Source organism: Manis javanica, chromosome 3 (assembly GCF_040802235.1).
Source record: "Manis javanica isolate MJ-LG chromosome 3, MJ_LKY, whole genome shotgun sequence".
Classification (NCBI taxonomy): domain Eukaryota; kingdom Metazoa; phylum Chordata; class Mammalia; order Pholidota; family Manidae; genus Manis; species Manis javanica.
The window spans coordinates 42,411,846-42,431,579 of NC_133158.1; the positions used below are offsets into that span (position 1 = coordinate 42,411,846).

The window sequence follows — 19,734 nt, forward strand, 5'->3', positions numbered from 1 at the left end:
GCCTGCGGATAAAATCACGGGCCTGAACGGGTTCTCATTCCTGACTCGTGGTCTCCCTTGGGCAGACAGGAGGAAGGTCACAGCTGCCATGGAGAGCAAGGCCATCTGCGTCCTGGTCATGGTCGTCATGCTGGCCCTCGGCACCCTGGCACAGGGCCGCGACGGTGAGGCCGCCCCCCGCTTCCCGGTGGGCGCACGGGTGGGGGCCAGGCTCTGTAGGAGTCGCTGCTTCACAGTGTGGATTTTTGAGCCAAGCTGTTTTGTGCCAGGCATTGCTCTAGGGCCTTGGATGTTCTGGAAGGCAAAAAGGTGGTGAAGAGCAGGGTGAAGGGCCAGAGAGCTCTCGGGCATGTGTGAGCAGGCAGAGTCCTGGGCCAGCCGCTCACTGTCCTCCTGGGTCTCAGCCCCCAGAGAGCGATCCCCAGGTGGGCGTGAGAGCAGCTCTTCCAGGGGCTGGACTGCCTCGGGGTGCACACACAGGTCCGAGGGCCTGTCCACGGTGGGCATGCCCCAAGGGCTCTCCCTACTATTCGAGCGGCCCATTGTGCATGTGTCACCCAGTGCCTGATGGAGGAGGGTGCTGTTGCCGCTGTGCAGGGTCTGTGCATGGCTCCGAATGGGCTCAGTCATCTGCCTTACACGGCTGTCATGGTAGCATGATGATGTTCATAAGAAGTGCTTCACAAGCTGCAAAGTGCTGAATAAACATCACTTAGTTTTGTTAGATACAATTTTAAAGGGAGAGGGATGGGAAGAGGATTTTCCAAAGTTATCAAAACAAGGATTCTCACAGAGGTGGAAGGTGAGATGCCACCTCTCCCACCTCCCCTCCAGGCCCCAGGCTGGCCCGGGTCCCCTCCCTGGAGGCCAGGACAGCCCATTCACCACAGCCCCTGCCCTCGGGCCCAGGACTCAGCCTTCTCTGCTGGTCAGCCACAGTCAGCGGTCCTGTCCCAACAGGGGCCAGAAAACCCCAATGACATGCGTAGCCCTGAATGGGAATCATGTCTGCTCAGTTTCACTGTGGGACAGTAACCGGGTGGCATATGGAATTCTGTTATGAAAGAACCCCTGGAAATCTGTAATTCCCATTTAGGAATCCCAGCAGGGAGGGGGTCTGGTACCCGGCAAGCCCCCACCCCACCCAGGGCTGCGGGCGACCATGCAGGAGAAGGACAGAACTATGGTCCCAGTCCACACACAGCCCCTCCTGACCTGCACAGCTGCCCTGAGGCAGAGGGGGGCCAGACCCCAGGAGGCTTACACCACCAGAGGCCACCCAGCCACTGGCAGATGGATCTAGATCTTCCCAGCAAAGCCGCAAAGCCCTTTCTTCAAAGAAAGCCTGGGGCGTTTCTCTCAGGTGTGAAAACAGAAGCCCGCCAGGACTCCTGGCTCGCTCCCAGGCCTCGCTGGGTCTGACACAGTGTGGGTTCAACAGCGCGGGGGCCTGCGCTCTGGGTCTGGACAAAAAGCACCCACATCTGCCTGCCTCTGGACGGGCTGTCTATTCCAGAGAGCCCGAAGCTGAGGCCAAGGCCCCCTGTGCCCCCGGGGCTCTCCGGCTCTCCTCCCCACTGCGCCTCACTCTCCAGGCTGCCAGGCCTCACTCCTGGGCCTCTGAACCCAGGAACAGGCTCTGACCCAGAGGTGGGTCTGCCCCCACACAGTCAGGTCTCTCTTCCGAGCCCTGGCAATGGCACCTGTCATGGGCACCTACGGGTGGAGCTCTCACTTCCCTGGGCCCCAGGCCAAGACAGAGATAGGGAACGGGCTCCCCACTGTTGTTATGGGTTGATGAGCCTCAATGGGTTGATGAGCACCAAACAGTGAGCGCTGGGCTCACACTCTGCCCAGGGTCAGACCCTACAGATCTCGTGCCTAGATTGTGTGGGGGTAGCTGCTAGCTGGCCTGGCTCCCGTCTCCCCCATGTCTTCCTGCTTACGGTTGCTCTCACCCCTCCCCTGGTCAAAGCTGTTGAGTGGCTCCCTTTGCTCTTAGGCTGAACTTGTCCACCCCAGCTTGGGCCTGGCTCTTCCCAGACGCCCCCATCCCAGTCTCTGCATCTCACCAGCAAATGGACTTCCACCTCTGAGAATACACCTTGCTTTCTATCTTTACTGCCTTTGAACATGCTGCCCCCTCTGCTTGTAACTAACACCCATTGCCTCATCCTCAACTGGTCAGCCTCCTCTTACAAGAAGCCCTCCTTGCTTTTTGTCACTTATTCTTCCTGTGCTTGTCCTCAGCACCCTGGGATAGTCACAGTGCACTGTTTTGAACATTGCTGATTTTCTCCTCCATTAGACTCTTAGCTTCTTAACAGCCATTTTGCTATGTTTAATTTCTGGGTCTCCATCACCCAGCACAGGGCCTGCCATGAGCTCAACCCCTGAAGGAACTTCCCTGTCTATTTTTGTTGTGCTAGCTCTTGTTTCTAGCACACAGAAGTGGTGCTCAATAGGTACTTACCAATCGAGTGAATAAAGTTTGATCATTGTGGAAATTAATTAGTGAAAGAACAAGTTATCTAGGTAGGTGCAAAGTTACAAACCCTGGGCGCCTTGCATTCTCCTGAGCTGGGGTGCTCTCACATTGGGAAATGAGGGTGGTGCCTCCCTCTTGCATCCCCAGTGTGGGTGTACGTCAGCAGCGCCAGCTGGTGACTGATTTAACAGGAGAAGAAGCGGGGCTGGGCGTGCCTGTGACGATGAGGCATTCTGCCCACGACTTACCCTCACCTCCTGCCCCGGACTCCCCTAGAGAGTTGCACCGTCGCTCCCCGCGAAAGAGCCAACTGTGGCTATTCCGGCATCACGCCTGCGGTGTGCAAGGCTAAAGGCTGCTGCTTCGACAACACTGTCTCTGGAGTCCCGTGGTGCTTCCGGCCCGTGTCTGCCAATAAGGCTCCAGAAGAAGGTAGGGCCACTGCAAGGCTGTGGGGTCTGGAGATGTAGAATTAGCCAGGGACACCCACATGGGTCTGCATCGCCAGCTGGGTTTTTACCCAGCATAACGGCCACAGGGTGACGGTGAAGAAGAGGGCTGCACCGAGCTGAAATCAGGTCCGCGGTTGCAGACAGGACTGAGGGCTGTGCGGCGAGGAGCCCTGTTCTTCCTGGCTTGTCACATCTCTGGTGGAAAGTCTGCAGAGTCCCCTTTGGTGACACCTCTTGGCTTGCAGGGAGAGGGTGAAATGGCAGTGAAGATATGAAGACAGCCCATGCTTTCTAAAGCATCTTCCCCTGCTTTCAAATCAAATTCTCTGTAATTATTTAAAAGTAAAGGAAAATGCCTACTCTCACTCATGCGCTTCTTCTCCCCCCTTTAGAGGAGTGCCTGTTTTAGATACTCTTCCAGAGGGGATCGCATCAAGAGCTGGAGCCTGCGGCCAGAAGCTCAGTGCACACCTGCCCGAGGCTGGGGTTCCTCTGTGTCTGCGTCTCAGCTCGCTGCATGGGGTATGGCTCTGGCTCCTTGTCCTCACAATTGGCCTAAAAATTAAAAGAGAATAATGTCAGTTGGTGCTTCTAGTTCGGTTTTGTTTTGTTTTTTAATTATAAACGGTGTTCTTTTCTTTGAAAGAGGAGTGCAATGCTTCACTCCCCAGCTTCCCATCAGGGATTGATTACACATAAATTCCCACTACCCCAGGGGCAGATGAGTGGTGGCAGTGTTAAGCTGACCCAGAAGATATTAGCCAGGGTGTTGGAGGCCATTGGGTTGCAAAGTGCGGCTCAAGCCTTCTCCCCACATTCCCAGAGAGATGGGCTTCCACCTGTGCCATCTCGGAGCAGGCCTGTTTCCCAAATACCTGCCATCCATTCCTTCCTTCCTTTCTCAGCTGATTTCCACTCTATGAAGAATAGTGAAAGTTTTCCCTTTCCCCATGCCTCTTGCAGCCAAAGGTGGCCATGTGCCTCTATTCTGGTCCATGGGGCAGAGAAGGGTGTCTGCTTGGAGGCTCCAGGGAGAGACTTTTCCTCTTTGGTGAAAGAAGAGCTACCTCCAGCTGCCCTGGCTGGGTCCAGCAGCCTGCCTTTGGCTGCTGTGTGGTACAAGGGTGTGATAGGGTGCTTCATGCAGCTATTCTGTGATAATGAGGAAAAATCAGAGAACTGGAGCCTCGACATCCTTGAGCTACTGATCTGACCCCAGCACCACCCACCTCCAGACTTAATGTTAAGTAAACCCAAATGTCCTTATGGGGTGAACTACTACTAGTTCCCTGACAAAACATACCATGGCCCACATCGTCCTTGCACCACAAAGCTATGAGCCGATGGCCCAGCTCCCAGGACCAAACTCTTGCCCAAGTTCAGAGTCCTTAGGCTGAGTCCTCCAGGCTGGGCCTTGATCTGTCAAAGGAATGGAGGCCATCATCCCCTCTACCACGCCTGGCACTTCACCCTGACTTCTTGCCCGGCCATGCATCCCTCTCAGGCTCAACCTCAGGAGGCAGTGGCAGCAAAGGCAGGTGCATGTGGGAGATTAAAAGGCACCTCTCCACGATTTCAAAACCAACTCCATTGCAAGTGACAGCTCATCCTCGTCTCCATCCCCACTTTGAAACTGAGGAAAGTGGTGCCCAGAAGTGACTAAGAACTCACCCGCGTGAGCAGACACACAGGTCAGGCTGGCCCGGCAGACCCTGGCGACTAGAGGTCCTCCCAACTGGAAGCTGACTAATGATTCCAAGGGTGCCATCAAGTGAACGCTGAGAGTGGGTCAGGGGAAACCCCCCATTGTCCTTCCCATGCCACACGTGCCCTGTGGTGTGGGTGAGGCATCGCCCCTCTCACCTGGGAGCCAAGTGCACTAGGTGATGTGGTCTGGGATCCTCGAGGCAGAGGGTGGGGGCACCTCGGCTTGAAGTCTTCCTGTGGCCAGAGCTTCAGCAGGGATGTGCCTTTCTCCTGACAAATGCTTCAGACTGCACGTGAAGGCTGGGTGACAATGAGAGGGGTACGTGGGTCCTGTCCCCCCTGTCAATTTTCTGGACTCCTGCCCAGTGAAGGGGCCTCAGCCTCTCCCCTCCACATGTTGCACAGAGGAAAGTCACAGTCTGAGGGCCACAACAATCATTTCCTGCTCTGGTGTCCTCCTCCAAGATGTGTGCATGTGTGATAGCGAAGCTCCACCATCTGGATGCCAGGCGTCTGTGCTCAACAGCACAGAAGAAAGAGGCTGGGGACTTCTGCAGGACGTCCCTGCCTCAGCCTGGGAGAGACACCTGTCCTTCAGCCCAGCACCTTCCTGGATCGGCAAGTGGGGTGTGGGAGGATTTGGCTTGGTCTCTGCCACACTGTCCTGGAAAATCATGAACATCCCTATAAATTCCAACAGTAGAAAGCAACTGGCAGGAGGGGAGACGGAGTGCTGGAGGTGGAGCACAGGGAGGTACCTGGCAGAGGCAGGGTGCTCCTGGAAGCCGAGCTGGAGCTTCTGGAAAACCAGGGTGCCTCAGAAGGATATTAAGACCATGCCTTGAGTGGCTGGCCCTCCCCTCCACAGCTCTGCAGGATTCACTGAGGATTTGAGGGCAGGTGGGAGCTGTGAGCTCCATGCTTGAGGTTGAGGGCCATGCATGTGGAGATGGAGCCAGTATGGAGGGGACAGAGGGACAGAGGGACAGAGGGCATTAGGAGACGTGTGGCTTCCTCCCCATGTCCAGAACCAGGATGGGGATGAGGAGAGAGGAGCTGATCTGTCCAGATTCCTGGGGAGGGAATTCTGGGCTACCCAGGAACCTGGATGGGGCATTGCATTTCTTCTGGTACCATGGCCCCGCCCTGTGTCACTCTGCAGCCACGACTTCTGGGTGGGAAGCAGAATCAATGGCGTGTCACTGGGGAGCCTGCAAGACCTTGAAGCATCCAGGACAGTGGTGGGAAAAGGGCAGCTGTGGAGATAAAGTGCCTTACTAAGAACAGCTCTGCTGATAAGGCACAGGGCATGCCGTGCACACACACACACACACACACACCCTGCATAGAGGCACGAGCCCCTCTGCACCCCCAACCCCAGGGAGACCAGGCCAAGGGTGTTTGGGGACAAGCTCTCTGCAGAGCTTCAAAGCACTGGATTTCTGCCAGAGGAGGGAACGCTTACAACTTTTATATTTGAATACGTTGCTTGGAGTGGGAAGTTTTATATGTTTCCTATTTTTGTTTTGTGAAAACAGGCTTCCCACTTTAGAACAACGCAGTAGGCCAATGTGTCACTTCCAAGTTTTCTTGGTTTTGCAAGACATGAGGCTAAAGTGCTCGTCTGGCCCATTCGGTACCAGGGGCTGGGGGGCCTCTGTAACACCCTACCTGCTACATCTCCTTCTGGCCAGGAAACCACCCATCAGGGAACTTTCTAAGCTTGCACATCCTTGAATAGCTTCAGACAAAAGTTCAGGAAGCCTCTTGTGGGGAGGACTTGGGGGTTTCGGGGCAGACAGCTGGTGTGGGAGGGCGTTGCGTTTGCATCGGCCCTGGTGTGGACTCGGGCTCTGTATGGAGAAGCTGCTCAGCCGGGCAATGCCAGGCTCAGGCAACCGTGCAGAGGGGCCCGGGGCAGATGGAACAAGTCCGACCCCAGGGACACCCGAAGCCACACAGTGCTCCCTCCCTGCTTCCTCCCTCAGCGTGAGCCCATGTACCAGTCAGCGCGGCTGCCACAGCAAAACGCCACAGGCTGTGCGGCTCTCACAACAGAAACGGATTTCCTCACAGTCCCGGAGGCGGGTTGTCTGAGACCCAGGGGCAGGCAGGGCCAGCTCTTCCTGAGGCTCCTCCTGGGTGTGCAGACAGCCACCCTCGCTCTGTGTCCTCACACGGTTGCTCCTCTGTGTGTGTCTGTGTTCTGACCTCCTCTGTTTAGGACTCCAGGCAGACTGCACCAGAGCCCACCCTGATGACCTCACTTTCCCTTAATTACCTTTTAAAAGATTGTATCTTAAGATACTCAGGTACTGAGGTGCTGAGGATTAGGACTGCAGCACAAGGATTTGGGGGACACATCTCAGCCTGTGACAGCTACTGTCAACTGAAGGGCCCTAATCAATGCCAAGGCCAAAGGGCAGGTGTCATGACTGTCTGCTGTATTTGAGGTCAGTCGATGCCACTATAACTATAGATGGTAAGAAACTAAATGGGAAGTGTGAAGCAGAAGACACGCCCAGGGCAGAGAGCTGGCAGACCTGCAGCTTGGGAGACACAGGTGGCATTAATAAGATGTGCTGAAAGAGGAGAGTTGGTGACCGGTGGGATGTGCTATATGAAAGGATGGGTAAGCAGAAACACTGTTACCACAGGAGGGTGGGGGGCCACGCATAGCATGCAGCCTGGCATGTGCAGGCTGACAGCTCTGACGGTCACCATTGGTGACCTGGCCAGGCCCAGCTCGGGCCCCAAGCATCAGCCCCAGAAACACAGGCCATGGCACAGCTGGGCCAGCGGTGCCTGCCCTGAGCTTCTCCAACAAAGCGCCAGTGTGCGGTGGCCCTGGCACCATCCATACCTGGGCCCTTGCCCAAATCCAGTTCTGGTCTTTGTGCATCTGGGGAAAGGCTGAGAACAGGACAGAACACATGCGTAACTCACCACCCAGAAGCCAGGAGAGCGGTCCCCCGACCCTCCTGCCCGCTTGCAGTGGCAGCCTGCTGGCCTCCGGCCCTTGCCTTCACCATGTCCTGTGCATTGTTTAATAAACGCTGTGGCTGGAGAGCCTTGATTTGACTCGTGAGCCTTTCTGTTCCATGGCTATCAGTGCACTTGGAGGCCAGCGTTGCTTCTAGATAATTTCTCACACAATAACAGGCTTCTGTTTGGAAAATGTGAACAAAGGACCAGACCGGGAACCAACTCTTGAAGCCAAGTTGTGGCTTAAGGTCATATCTGTAGGATCACTGGGAAGGATATTGTTAGCTTCAGAATGCTCCCTGGCCTTTCTTTGTGAGCGTGGGGAGGGGCAGTTTGTAGAAATGTTAAATGCTTGTGGGCCTGATAGGAAATATCAGCTAATAAGGAAGAGACACACACCTTGCAAATCCAGTCAGATGTCTTACTGGAAGGTATCAACAGCTATTAGGAAACAGTCATCCACTTAAGGTTCAAACAGAAAATAATAGTCAGTAAAAGAAAAAGAAGTACAGTTGGCCTTTGATCAACATGAATTGAACAGGTGGGGCCCCTGGGGGTAATCAGGTCAGATGCCAGGAACATGGATTTTTTTGAATAAATACGCTGAAAATTTTTTTGGAGATATGTGACACTTTGAAAAAAAACATTTTCTTTTCTCTTGCTTACTTTATTGTAAGAATACAGTATATAGTACATAAAACATACAAAATACATGTTAATCAACTGTTTATGTTATCAATAAAGCTTCTTGTCAATGGTAGGTTAAGTTTTCGGGGGAATCAAAAGCTATACTTAGATTTTTGTCTGCATAGGGGAGCTGGTGCCCCTCACTCCTGTGCTGTCCAAGGGTCAACTGTAGTATTATTTTAGAGGTATTTCTGAATTGTTCTCTAATCTTTTAACATTACCCTGAACTGCACATTTGGGGGTAGCAGTTTAAATTAGGCAAAACCACACATACATATGTGGTACAGTGAGATTGAGAGACCCAAATAAGTAGGGAACTTCTATTCCAAAGGCAAACACTGAAAGGATTTTCTACATTTAATCTGATCTAGTTCGTCAGTGTTGGGAACTTGGAGGAGGTGAAGCTGCCCTACTTGCAAGCTAACAGATTCATGGGTGCTGGGAGAAGACAGGAGACTCCTGATTCGGAGCTAAAGGGCCTTATCCTTCTCTGTCTAGTGAGCAGCATGAACAGAGCATCTTTGTGTCAGCTCCCATCACCCCACATCCTCCTGGGTGACACGGATGGGCTCAGATGGATTCCGGCATATGTCATGGGTTGCATTACCAGAGAAGAACCCTGGTCTCTTAAGATCTTTTAAGGGGCAGTGTAGGCTTGACTGACCTTTACTAAGGAAGGAGATACCATATCTACCTTTCAAGGTTGTTTGCTACACAAACATCCTTGAAAAGATAGTCAGGAGGAAAGGACTGTTTTGATAGCCTCCTATTCACCTCATTGGTGAGGAGGGATTTCCACCCTGGGTTATGGGGATTGCCAAACACGTGACCCCCAGCACTGGGCAGCTGAGAGCAACTGCAGTTTAGGAGCCACAGACACTCGCAGCCCAGGGGAGGAAGACATCATACCACATGGGGCCACATGGGCGTGGCACTCAGGAGCCGAGTGAGCTACCGGGGGTGTGAAAGGCAGGTTCTGTAGTAACAAGAGGGTGGGGTACACCCCGGTTCCCACAGGAGGATGTGACTGGCTTGTTTGAGTAATTCTGTGGGCTGGCAGGGAAGTGCAGTCCGCTACTCAGGGTGAAGCAGAAAGTGCCTGGCTCCCTGATAAGGAAGGTGGTTTGGCCAGGAGGCCTTACCTGCGGGGGCAGAGTCGGGGGGAAAGCTGGCAGTCAGGCCATCTGATTCAGCGTTGCCGGATGCCAAGGCAGCACCTGACCCTGATCCTTAATTTTAGGTCCTGTGCCATAAGGACAGTTAAAGAGAATTTTCTTTAAAATTCCTGGAACAACAGGTTTGCAAGTGGAAGATTCTCTCAGCTTTCATTTGTCTTAAAAAAGTATTTTGAAATCTCTGAGTGGTCTGCTCAATTTTGCTATGAATCTAGAACTGCTCTAAAAGGTCAAATGTATTTTTTTAAAGGAATTTTGCCTTTATATTTGAGGGGCATTTTCACTGAGTATCAAATTCTGACTTGACAATGTTTTCTTTTTCTTCAGCCCTTTAAAATTGTCATTCTGTTGCTTTCTGTTTGCATTATTTGTATCAGGTGAGAAGTCACTTAATGTCCCCTTAATGCTCTCTTCCTTAACAGAATGCTGACAGGCAGTTAATTTACTTTCAGGTTAACTCGATTTTTTTAAGACTTGTTTTAAAGTTTTTCTAGAATGAGTATAGAGTGCCTTTACTATAGAACTAGATCAAGTCTACTCTTATGGCATGTTATGGATGGAATGTCTGTGTCCTCTTAAAATTCATATGTTGAAGCCCTAACCCCCAGTGTGATGATTTGGAGGTAGGGCCCCTGGGGGTAATCAGGTCAGATGATGCCAGGAGGGTGGGGCTGCCATGGTGGAACACCAGAGACCATGTCCTCTCTCCTCCAGGTGAGGACACAACGAGACGGTGGCCCCCTGCACACTAGGAAGGGGTTCTCACCAGGAGCTGGCCCTGCTGGCACCCGGATCTTGGATTTCCAGCCTCTAGATCCATGAGACTTTAATGTCTGCTGGTCAAGACACCCCATGTGCTGCATACTGTTGTGGTAGCCCGAGCTGATCAGACATGGCATGGCCTTCCCGTGACCCTGCTGGATGCCTGAGATGGCCAACACATTTCCTACCACCTGACTGGCCAGAACCCAACGAGTTCAGCCCTGCGTGGCCTGCTAGCTGGTCCTTGCAGCATCCTCACGCTCATTCCCGAGGAGCTGCTTCTGCCTGGCCCTGTGTGCACATGCAGCTCAGTGTTTGACAAAAACCCCAGCAGACCCCCATTCCTATTTCTGGGCTCCCTCTTTGGCGCCCTACCCTGAAAACCCTTGGTACCTCCAATTCCAGCCTCCTCCGCCCAGCAGGGTGGCCCCATGTGCTCTGTGGGGTACCCTCTTACCGCACTATTGTCCAGACAATAAGCGAGAGCAGTGGTGTGAACCTCCTTGCTTCGCTCTGTCTGGCATGCCTGTTGCGTGATCTGTGGGCAGTTAGTTCATACAGTTTAGAGTTACCAGTGGTGGAAGGGACAGTCAGTTACTCCAGGGCAGCCAGAAGCAGAAGCCCACATGGGTGATGGCTGAGGATGTTCCCACCGGTCCACTTCTATTTTCTGTGTGAATGGCTGGATGATATCACCCCCCAAAGAGTGCGGCATGGAGGTGAGAAGGGTGGACAAGGAACCAAAGAATTGCAATGGTGCTGAGGGCCGCCAGACGATGCTTCAACATGGCAGCTGTGGACAGCGCACACAGCCGAGTTCAGCAGGTGGGGTGGCCTCGAGACCGTGAACTAAGGAGCACACGGGTGGGCACCCGGATGGTGGGAGGAGCGTCTGGGAGGAAGGATGGACGTGGGGGTGCTTGAAGAGGCAGTGAGGGATTAGAGGGATGTAAGCTTTGGGAATGGGTTGGGGGGCGAGCAGAGGACCTCAGAAGCTCGGGACACCCTGCAGTGTGGTCATGGAGGGGATGGCAGAAGCAGAGTAGGGGAGGAATTAGAGATGAGGAGGAAATAAAGACCTGAGCGGCTACAAGTTTGGTGGGATGTCCCCCGAATGCTAGATGTTGCCAAGTCTCAGTGTGACAAGGAACACAGTGAACTCAGGGCTAAAATCCTTAACTAAGGAGGCAGGTCGAAGGTCAGCTGGTCACTGTGGGGCAGCTGGTCACTGAGAGTGCTGAAGCTCCCAGCCTGCTCCCCCAAGGGGCGCAGTATCTGCAGAGAGCTGAGGCCCTGGCGAGTTCACGGCCCAGCCCCTCGAGCCCACGCCATGGGAACCCGGACCCCAACGCAGGGGCCGAGCCTGTGCTGGAGACCACGGTCTCCCCACAGGTGGGAGTGACTGTCTAACCATTTCAGATCTGCACAAGAGCACTGTGTGGGTAGTCGGAGCTCTGGGCAGGGGCCTGAGCACCTTGGTGTGAGATGGACACAAGGGAAGCATCTCAGGGCTGGTGCAAGCCTCTCTCTGGGCCAGGGGACAGCAGGAGACCAAGGGGTATGGGTGGCATGGGTCAGGTGGCTTCAGCGGGAAGCTGCAAGCCCAGAATGGGGCCAGGGGGGCAGCTGGGCTGTGGGAGGGAAGAAGAGGGGGCAGAGGAGATGAGGATCTGGGAGTGAACAGGTGACTTGGGACCCTACGCCTTAGGTGGTGACTAAGGGTGACAGGGACTTGAGATGGGGAAAATTGACTTTATCAAGGTCTTCAAAGCTGGAGTCCCAGTGGCTACTCAACGGGTGAGCAGTCAGGGCCTTGTCCAGCAGTGCTGCAGAGGGTCTGCCCACAGCCTGGAGGTCTGCTTGCGGGCCCCTGGGGACTTGTGCTTGGACCCAGGGCTTTAGATGGCTGCTCAACCCATGATTTACAGACTGGAGACCTTGGGTAAGTCCTTCCGCTGTGGGAAGTTTAGGACATGCTTTCTGCCTCCCCACTCACCTCTCCTGCTTCTTTTGGGACGTCCCGTCCCAGCTTCTCTCTCTCTCCACCCCATGCAGACTCCCGCCCTGGGCATCTCATCCTGGACACACAGACATGGCCCATCTACAGGCATCATCTGTTAGGAAATGCAGAGGTCCATGGAAAAAAACCTGAGGCACTGCAGGGTCTGCTGGAATGAAGGTTATTTTTACACCAGTCCCAGCCTGCCCCTCTGCGTGCACCTTATCTCCATGGAGGGCAGCCCCCTCCCCAGGATGGAGACAGGCAGCCACAGCCGAGGACAAGGAGGGGCAGTAGTGCAGCCCTGGAGGAGGGGATCTCCTCCATGCCCCCAGAAGCCCGTTATTTTTCCCAGCAACCTTGGAGCCAATATTAAAAAAAATTCCTGTGGTAGCCACATACTTTATCGGGAAAAATACATGGCTTATCCCTTCCTGGGTGTGACCGTGTGGGTGCCCAGCACCAGACGTGCATGTGGCCGGTCTTCCACGTCGGCATCCTGGCACAGCCAGGCAGGGGAAGGCCTGGCTGGGCAGGGAGCACGGCCCCTGGCCCGGAAGCCTCGCCCGCAGGCAGCCGCACTGCCCCCCTCCCGCTATCTCAGCTCCTTTTCCTGACAAAGGACTGGTGCCGTGGGCGAGAGAAAGGTTATCTGTGCATGCTGAGCAAACAGAGGAAAGATTATAAAACAGGCCCTGGCGGTGGGCACCACACATTCTGGTGGAAGCCCGGAGGAGCAGCCGAGCGAGGACATGGGACCCCAAAGCGGCCGGCTCGTGGCTCTGCTCCTCATCCTGGGGCTGTGTGCGCTGGCTGGGGCCCAGAAACCATGTAAGTGACTGCCTGAAAGTATAAGTGGCCCTCGCGGCTCAGCGACCCTGAAGGGGCGCGGAGCATTCCCAGGGAAACTTCTAGTTCCCCAAACTCCAAGGGGATGTGCAGACTCCTTGCTGTTTGGGGTGCCTCCTCACCCGTCTCTGGGTCTCTGTTCCTGTTTGAGTTCCTCAGAGTGAAGAGGCAGGTGATGAGTTTAGATGCAGGGTAAGTAGCTAGAAGGCACCCCGAAATGTGGCCACACAGCCAGCGCCTATTGCTGGCATTCAGGAGTGTTACCCAGAGGTAGGGCAGACCTCCAGGAAAAGCCCCCTTCCAGGGACAGGTCAGGAGGGCTCCAGGTGTGGGGGGCCAGCTTGAGGAGCCGGCTGGGACCAGAGACCCCCTGGGGCTCCCTGGAGCCCACCCTGCTCACCCTCCATCTTACCCTTGGTCTGGGCCTGTCTGTCCACCCTCTCTGCAGAAGGTTTCTCTTTGCTTTTTTCTCACGGATAAAACCATTTCCGCAGAAGGACACAGCATAGTTCAAACGTGGGCAAGGCAGGATTTTGCTGCTCCCGTGTGGCAACAGGACCCCAGGAGCGTCCCGAGGGCACCCTGGGGCAGGCGGGCATGGCGGGGGCTGGCTGACGGGCCTTCTCCACAGCTCCCTGCCAGTGCTCCCGCAGGAGTCCCCAGGACAGGAAGAACTGTGGCTACCCGGGCATCACCGGCGACGAGTGCTTCTCCTCTGGGTGCTGCTTTGACACCACGGTGGCTGGCGTCCCCTGGTGCTTCAAGCCCCTCCCCAAGGAAGGTAACCTGCAGGGCCGCCGGCTCCCCCTTCCCGGGTCCACAGGCCCCTGGGAGCTCGTGGACAGCCACCCGGGTCACCCAGGGGAAGAGAAACGCCCCGCCCCTGTGTCCACAGCGGGAGCCACACCTGTCAGCCGCCTGCCTTATGGGCACACATTTGTGAGAACCCATCAGTTGTTACTGTATTTGAAGGAAAAGCCACACTCGGGCCTGTCCTGGCTGTTAAAGTGTGACTTCTGCAGAAGCTTCTAAGGGGAGGGAGGGCTTTGCCTAGGGAGTTCACATAACTGCCCCCAGGCCCCAAATGTCAAGAAGCTAAAACTCCTTTCAAGAACGAAGTTTATTTAAGTATGTGTTGTTAAGATAGAAAGTCTCTGATGCCAAGGTGGGCACAAAAGAAAGCTGCACTCACGTGTGGACCTTCCCACGGCCGATGGGCCACCCTCCGGGCCAGGCAGAGGCCCCTGCCCCCACACTGATGGGAAACACCACAGCCAGGGCAGCCAGGGCCCGCCCTCTGGTGGAAGGGTTGCTGGGTCTCTGCACTCTGGCCAAAGGCTTTCCCTCCTAAAGGGCACTCACCAGCCTTGCCTCCTCCCCCACTCACAGGGGGGTGGAGCGAGTTTCCCGAGTTCCCATGACTCCAGATCTGACTTGTGACATCTTTGGGGAGGAGGAGGCGGCCAGCCAGGGGTGGCAACACTGAACAGCCCCTGGTGTCACGGTCCCAGAAGGCCCTCCAGACACACCAAGCCTGTAAAGCCAGGGGTATTCCAGTGGGAGGTTGAAATCAAAGCTTCTGGCTAACTGGGTCTCTGTGTTTTCCTTTCCCAAATCCGGTGACATGTGACAGAAAATGAGGCGTGTGTCATGGAAGTCTCAGCCCGCAGGAACTGTGGCTACCCAGGCATCAGCCCTGAGGAGTGTGCATCTCGAAAGTGTTGCTTTTCCGACACCATCCCCCAGGTGCCCTGGTGTTTCTACCCACTGCCTGTGCAAGGTAATGTCACTGCAGGACGCATGCGGGTGGTTTCCTGGGGAAGGTGGAGCAGGGGGGAGGGCAGCTGCCTTGGTCCTGGACTGGACTTGCTCCCTAAATGCCCCCTGAGGCAGCTCTAGATGCTCTCAACAATGCTGGCATCTTTGCCTGAGATCTAAAGCCTCAGCTTTCCCAGGGTGCCTTTGTGGTGGTTGCAAAAAGCAGGTCGCTCTCAGCCACAATCCTAAATCCTGGCACAGTATGGTGGCAATTCAATCACCAGTTTTGGGCACTATGAAATGCCATGTGCTGGCTGGGCACCAGGGCCAAGCCCCAAGCCAAGCAGGTGTGGTCCTTCCGTGGTGTCGTGGCCTCACCGTTCTCTCACACTGACCACACGCGGCAAGTTCTGTCCACAGCCTCCTGCTCCAATGCCCGTCCCCAGAGGGTCTTGTCACCTCCCCCAACCCCCTCTGCTACCATGTGTCCCCTGACACTGAGTTTGGCAAGATAAATGCTGGAAGCACGTGCTCACCCTTGAGGATGCTTCTCTGTCCCTCTGCGGTGTATCAGAGCACTCCAAGGAGCAGAGCCTTCACTTTCAGGAATTTCCAAGTGATTTTTGGAGTGACCTAAGGGTCTACCTGGAAAATTACCAATTATTTGGGGAGATGGAGCCCCAGAGGATCCTCTCTCCTGGGGGACCCAGTCCTGTCCACCCAGCAGGCGCTGGGCAGATGCCCTGCTCCCAGGGAGCCCCCGGTGCCCACAGTGGGTGCCCTCAGCTCCCTGCCTCTCTCACCAACCATCTTGAATTTTGAATTTCTAGACTGTCATTACTGAGACACAGTGGCCTCAGAGAACCCGTCAGGCTCCCTGGATGTTCCAAAACCAAAGAAGAATACACACCATCTTGTCAGTTTCCAATTTCATGTTTCCTGAATTTCTGGGTTCTCCTCATCTGGCTTTTATCTTTTTCAATGGTTTACTATCCCATTTCTTCAAATAAAACCCTTAAAATCTGCTAAATTCATTTTTACTTCATCGACACAGAGGTGGCAATTGTGTGTGGAAGTGTGTATAGTTTGAACAATCTTCTGTTTACTATAAGAGCAACAATCCACCTAAAACATTCGGGCTATTCTAGCAACAATAGAGGATCCCATGAAAGTGACCTTCAGAATTACAGTCACACTCCCCAAACCCAGGCCTTTGCATAAAAGCTCAAAATACATAAAAGCTCGGCCCTAGGTAAGGTCACGCCTGCTCTGCGAGCAGCATTATAATTTCAGATTGCAATTACAAAATGTTTCACTTTCATCAAATGCATCACAAACTGCTTGCTTTTGAAGTGCGAGGCAACAGATCAAGTTCAAAGCAGGGCCTTGAGCTGAGTTGGCTGCAAATACTCCGAGAGCAATTAGCTTCCATGTTTTCTCCCCTGCGGTTTGAAGCTGTTCCAAAGAGGATGCTGATGGCTTTCTCAAGGCCATTCCAGCCTGTAGGAAGGATGTTGCATGGAGGATACTTCATGCCTCTGCGTAGAGGGGTCCTAGCATTCTTCAGTTTCGGGGTGGGAGTGTAGGGCAGATGACCCCAGGCTGGTCTTCCAGTAGCCTCTCCTGCCTCCCTAATTTGCCTCCAGTCCCAGCCCACTGGCTTAGCAAATGCATCACCCAATGGTGCACCTGTCACCCTGGAAATCCACTGCCTCTCCTTCTAGGGTCAGAAGGACCGATAGCACTGGCTTTGCATCAAAAGGTGGGGGTTTTAAACACTTTTTCCTTGGCCCCACATCCTCCCTTGGGACTCCCAGTTTAAGGGGGCCACAGACGACCTCAAGTCACCATTGCATCTTTGTTTTGCTTACAACACACTCACAAGCTCAAGAAAGCAAAGGCTCTTGTTGGAACACAGGGTCTCTGAAACCCTCAGGACAAATGGCGAATGAAGGCGGACTGGCGTTTGTGAGCTCTTCCATCACAGGGCCGCCCTCTCACTCTGTCCACACTGTGGGGTTTACACACCCTGTGCAGGCCCGGCACACCGAGGCAGAGCCGAGTCAGGCTGTGTATTTCGGAAAGGGCCTTTGACACACTCTTCAGGGCCACATGAATCATTTGTGCCAGCACTGCTGGGTGAGAGCTGGGGGTGCTGCTCGCCCCTGGCATGGGGCCATCTCTCATGCTGGGCCTGGTGGCCGCTCCTGGCTCGGGGCGCCCCTGGCACCTGGGTCCCAGTCCTCTTGTTCTGGGTGGTGGCAGGAAGCCTGGTGTTTCTGCTCAGCAGTTCTCTCCCTGTGCACCCTGCCATCCCACACCCTCCTTTACCGCTCTCTCTGTGCATTAACACCCTAATTTCCCAGCTGGTTCTTATATCAGCCTTCTGACAGCAGAGTGTGGACTCCTAAGCAATTGCAGTGGTGCCCTCCATGGGCCTGGGGCCCTTACGGTTCTCATCTGTTTGGAATACTGTAGCTCCCGCATGCTCCAACACCACTGGTGACAGCTGCCTGCATGGGGTCCATGTGGTTCAGACTGTGCTGCAGGTGGGCCCCCGGGAGGCCCTCCTTGTCCCTGCAGCCACAACTGATGACATTTCAACTCACTCCCCTCAGAAAAACCAATCTTCTTTTTCCTTCATCTCTGCCCTTCTCAGCTTCCCTTTCACCTATCCTGTCTCCCAGAAGTCCCCACAGTCACCCCGGCGCTCCAGCAGGGACGTCGCTGACGGTGGGCTGCGGGGGCAAGGCTTGGTGCAAGGGGTTCCGCGGCACCATTCCCAATGGGAGTAGGGGAAAGGGGAAGCCGGCTTGGCCCCTTGGCCCCACTGTCCTGGCCTCCTGGCTGCTCAAGTTCATCCAGGCCCTCACCCAGTTGGTCCAGAGAAGGAAGGAGCTTGGAAAGGCAGTCACAGGAGATGGGCCCAGCCAGCTCCTAGGCTGAGGCAGCAACAGGAGGTGGCATAGTGCACACCTGGGCCGCTGCCCCTGGTGTGTGACCTTGGGAGTTCCTCTCATCTCTGAGATTTTCAGGTTTTCTGTTTATAAGATATGGGCAATAATGAAGTGCCCGGCAAGGCTGTGGCAGGATTAGTAATGTTTGGGAAGTGCCTGGTGCACAGAGGCCTGTGAGCTGAGCTCCTCCCATGAGAGCCGGCACAGAGACCTGGCGCCCTGAGGCTCCAGGCCCCAGCAGGGCCGCTCAGGGGTCTCGTGTATAAAAACCCTTCCCACTGCCGCACTGAGACACGTGACTGCATCCAGGTGGGGGTGGGTCCTGAAGGAGACCCACTGACGTCCACTGCATTCAGGACACAGTCACCATCCGTTGAATACATGGTTGATCTGCATGATTCTCAGCAGTTTTGATCTGCAGTGTCATTGACCCTGAGTCAGCAAGCACTGAACCACGGCTTCCGGGGGACACACAAGGTCAATTTCACCAACTGATCAATATGTGACCTTGCTCCGTGTGTGACTGTTTAAAGACCATCTATTTAATACACACTGCTGACTCATTAACACTGACCTCATGGCCAATGGCGCCGTAAGTCACACCTGAAGGACGCTCACCCGGCACGCCTTGCAGCTTTCTTGTGCTTCAGACGCTGGACAGCACTTCCCTGTGGCGCCTGGGACCATTTAACAGTGAGATCACCTACAAAGCGCACACATATTTGAAAAATGAGGTATGAAATAGGCCGTGAAAAGACACTTGTTCATAGTCTGAAGCTGAAACCAGACGGCAGTGTCTCCTTGTTCAGCCTCAGCTGGGAATGTGTGCATTGGATGATTCACATTTTCATGGCTCTGCACATGTGCGTGTCAGCTAATGGCCAGAAATACACGGGGAGTATCGGCTTTGGAGTTACAAACAGATTTTACAAGTAGGTGAATTTGCAAGTGGGGAATCCATGAATAACGAGGCTTGACCGTATATTAGTTACGTGTGTCTTGGCGATATGGAAGATACATATAAATACCCCTAGCTGTTGTTTTGGGGTTCAGGGAGCCAGCATCTCCATTGATGCCAGCCTGACCCCTTAGCCTAAAGAAAGAAGAGGAAAAGTCACAGCCAATCTGACCTCCCCTGGGGACCATGGAATCAGGGTGCATCAGATCTCCAAAATAAATATGTTTTGCTCTTATGTTCCATTGTGGTTCCTAGATCAAGGTCACTTCCTAGCTGTGTGATCTTAGGCAAGTTACTTAGCCATTTTGTGCCTAGTTTTCCTCATATACAAAGTAGGAGTGTTCACAGCACCTTTATTCGTGGGTTTGTTGTGAGGATGCAGTGAGTTATTTCATGAGATGTGCTTAGATGTGTCAGGCACACAGCAGGTACTAAATGAGAACATAACGCCACTTACTGTTATCAGTACATATACACCCCACAGTTCAGGCCCCATAAATTGGGGAGACATTCGTCTCTGTGCTGGATTGTCAGACCCTCTGGGACCCCACCTGCTGATGCAGGGAAACCAGCCCTACCAAGTCCCTCCCAGGACATCTTCTGTGGCCGTGGCAGCTGCTGGGGTCCCAGTGGGCGGGGGTCCCTATCTCAGGCCCAAGCCTACAGCCACCACTGCCTTAGGAAAGCCCTGGGCGCCTGCCCCGCAGGCTAGCAGCTTCTGTGGGCCCTTCCCTAAACTCATCTGCGTTTGTATGAACAGCTGGGGAGGCTTCCAGCACATTCAGGGAGTTTCCTCAGCCTCCCTGCAGCCCAGATGGACTGGGAACAAAGGAGTCCCCTCACACCATCACACCTGCCTGTGTCTGGTCCCGGCTCCAGCCTCTCAGGCATTCTTGGCAGCTTGGACACCCGGGTGCTGATACCCTGGCTGCAGGGCTGGGTGGCCAGGATCCCAAG

The 19,734-nt window shown here is 54.4% G+C and overlaps 2 protein-coding genes and 1 long non-coding RNA gene across 3 annotated transcripts; 2 read left to right on the forward strand and 1 right to left on the reverse strand.

The window, feature by feature from the left end:
- Positions 1-6: 6 nt before the first annotated feature.
- On the forward strand, positions 7-3,521 carry TFF1 (trefoil factor 1). The gene is made up of 3 exons (XM_017660929.3): positions 7-164; positions 2,765-2,920; positions 3,333-3,521. Exons 1-3 carry the CDS (start codon positions 89-91, stop codon positions 3,347-3,349), a joined length of 249 nt encoding a protein of 82 aa, XP_017516418.1. The 5' UTR covers positions 7-88; the 3' UTR covers positions 3,350-3,521.
- Positions 3,522-4,808: 1,287 nt separating this feature from the next.
- On the reverse strand, positions 4,809-7,685 carry LOC140848358 (uncharacterized). Its single transcript, XR_012129107.1, has 3 exons — positions 7,594-7,685; positions 5,406-5,903; positions 4,809-5,311 (listed from the first exon to the last, which is right to left on the reverse strand). It is a non-coding gene; the product is annotated as an uncharacterized lncRNA (long non-coding RNA).
- A 5,243-nt stretch (positions 7,686-12,928) lies between these two features.
- Positions 12,929-15,892, forward strand: TFF2 (trefoil factor 2). Its single transcript, XM_017660918.3, has 4 exons — positions 12,929-13,086; positions 13,736-13,885; positions 14,738-14,884; positions 15,693-15,892. The coding sequence occupies exons 1-4, from the start codon at positions 13,008-13,010 to the stop codon at positions 15,704-15,706; spliced, it is 390 nt and encodes a 129-aa protein (XP_017516407.2). The 5' UTR covers positions 12,929-13,007; the 3' UTR covers positions 15,707-15,892.
- The last annotated feature ends 3,842 nt before the right edge of the window (positions 15,893-19,734 follow it).

Coding starts and splice junctions, on each gene's coding strand:
- TFF1 (XM_017660929.3), top strand. CDS start 89: ATGGAGAGCAAGGCCATCTGCGTCCTGGTCATGGTCGTCATGCTGGCC. Junction 165..2,764: donor CCTGGCACAGGGCCGCGACG/GTGAGGCCGCCC, acceptor GGACTCCCCTAG/AGAGTTGCACCGTCGCTCCC.
- TFF2 (XM_017660918.3), top strand. CDS start 13,008: ATGGGACCCCAAAGCGGCCGGCTCGTGGCTCTGCTCCTCATCCTGGGG. Junction 13,087..13,735: donor GGCTGGGGCCCAGAAACCAT/GTAAGTGACTGC, acceptor CCTTCTCCACAG/CTCCCTGCCAGTGCTCCCGC. Junction 13,886..14,737: donor CAAGCCCCTCCCCAAGGAAG/GTAACCTGCAGG, acceptor GACATGTGACAG/AAAATGAGGCGTGTGTCATG.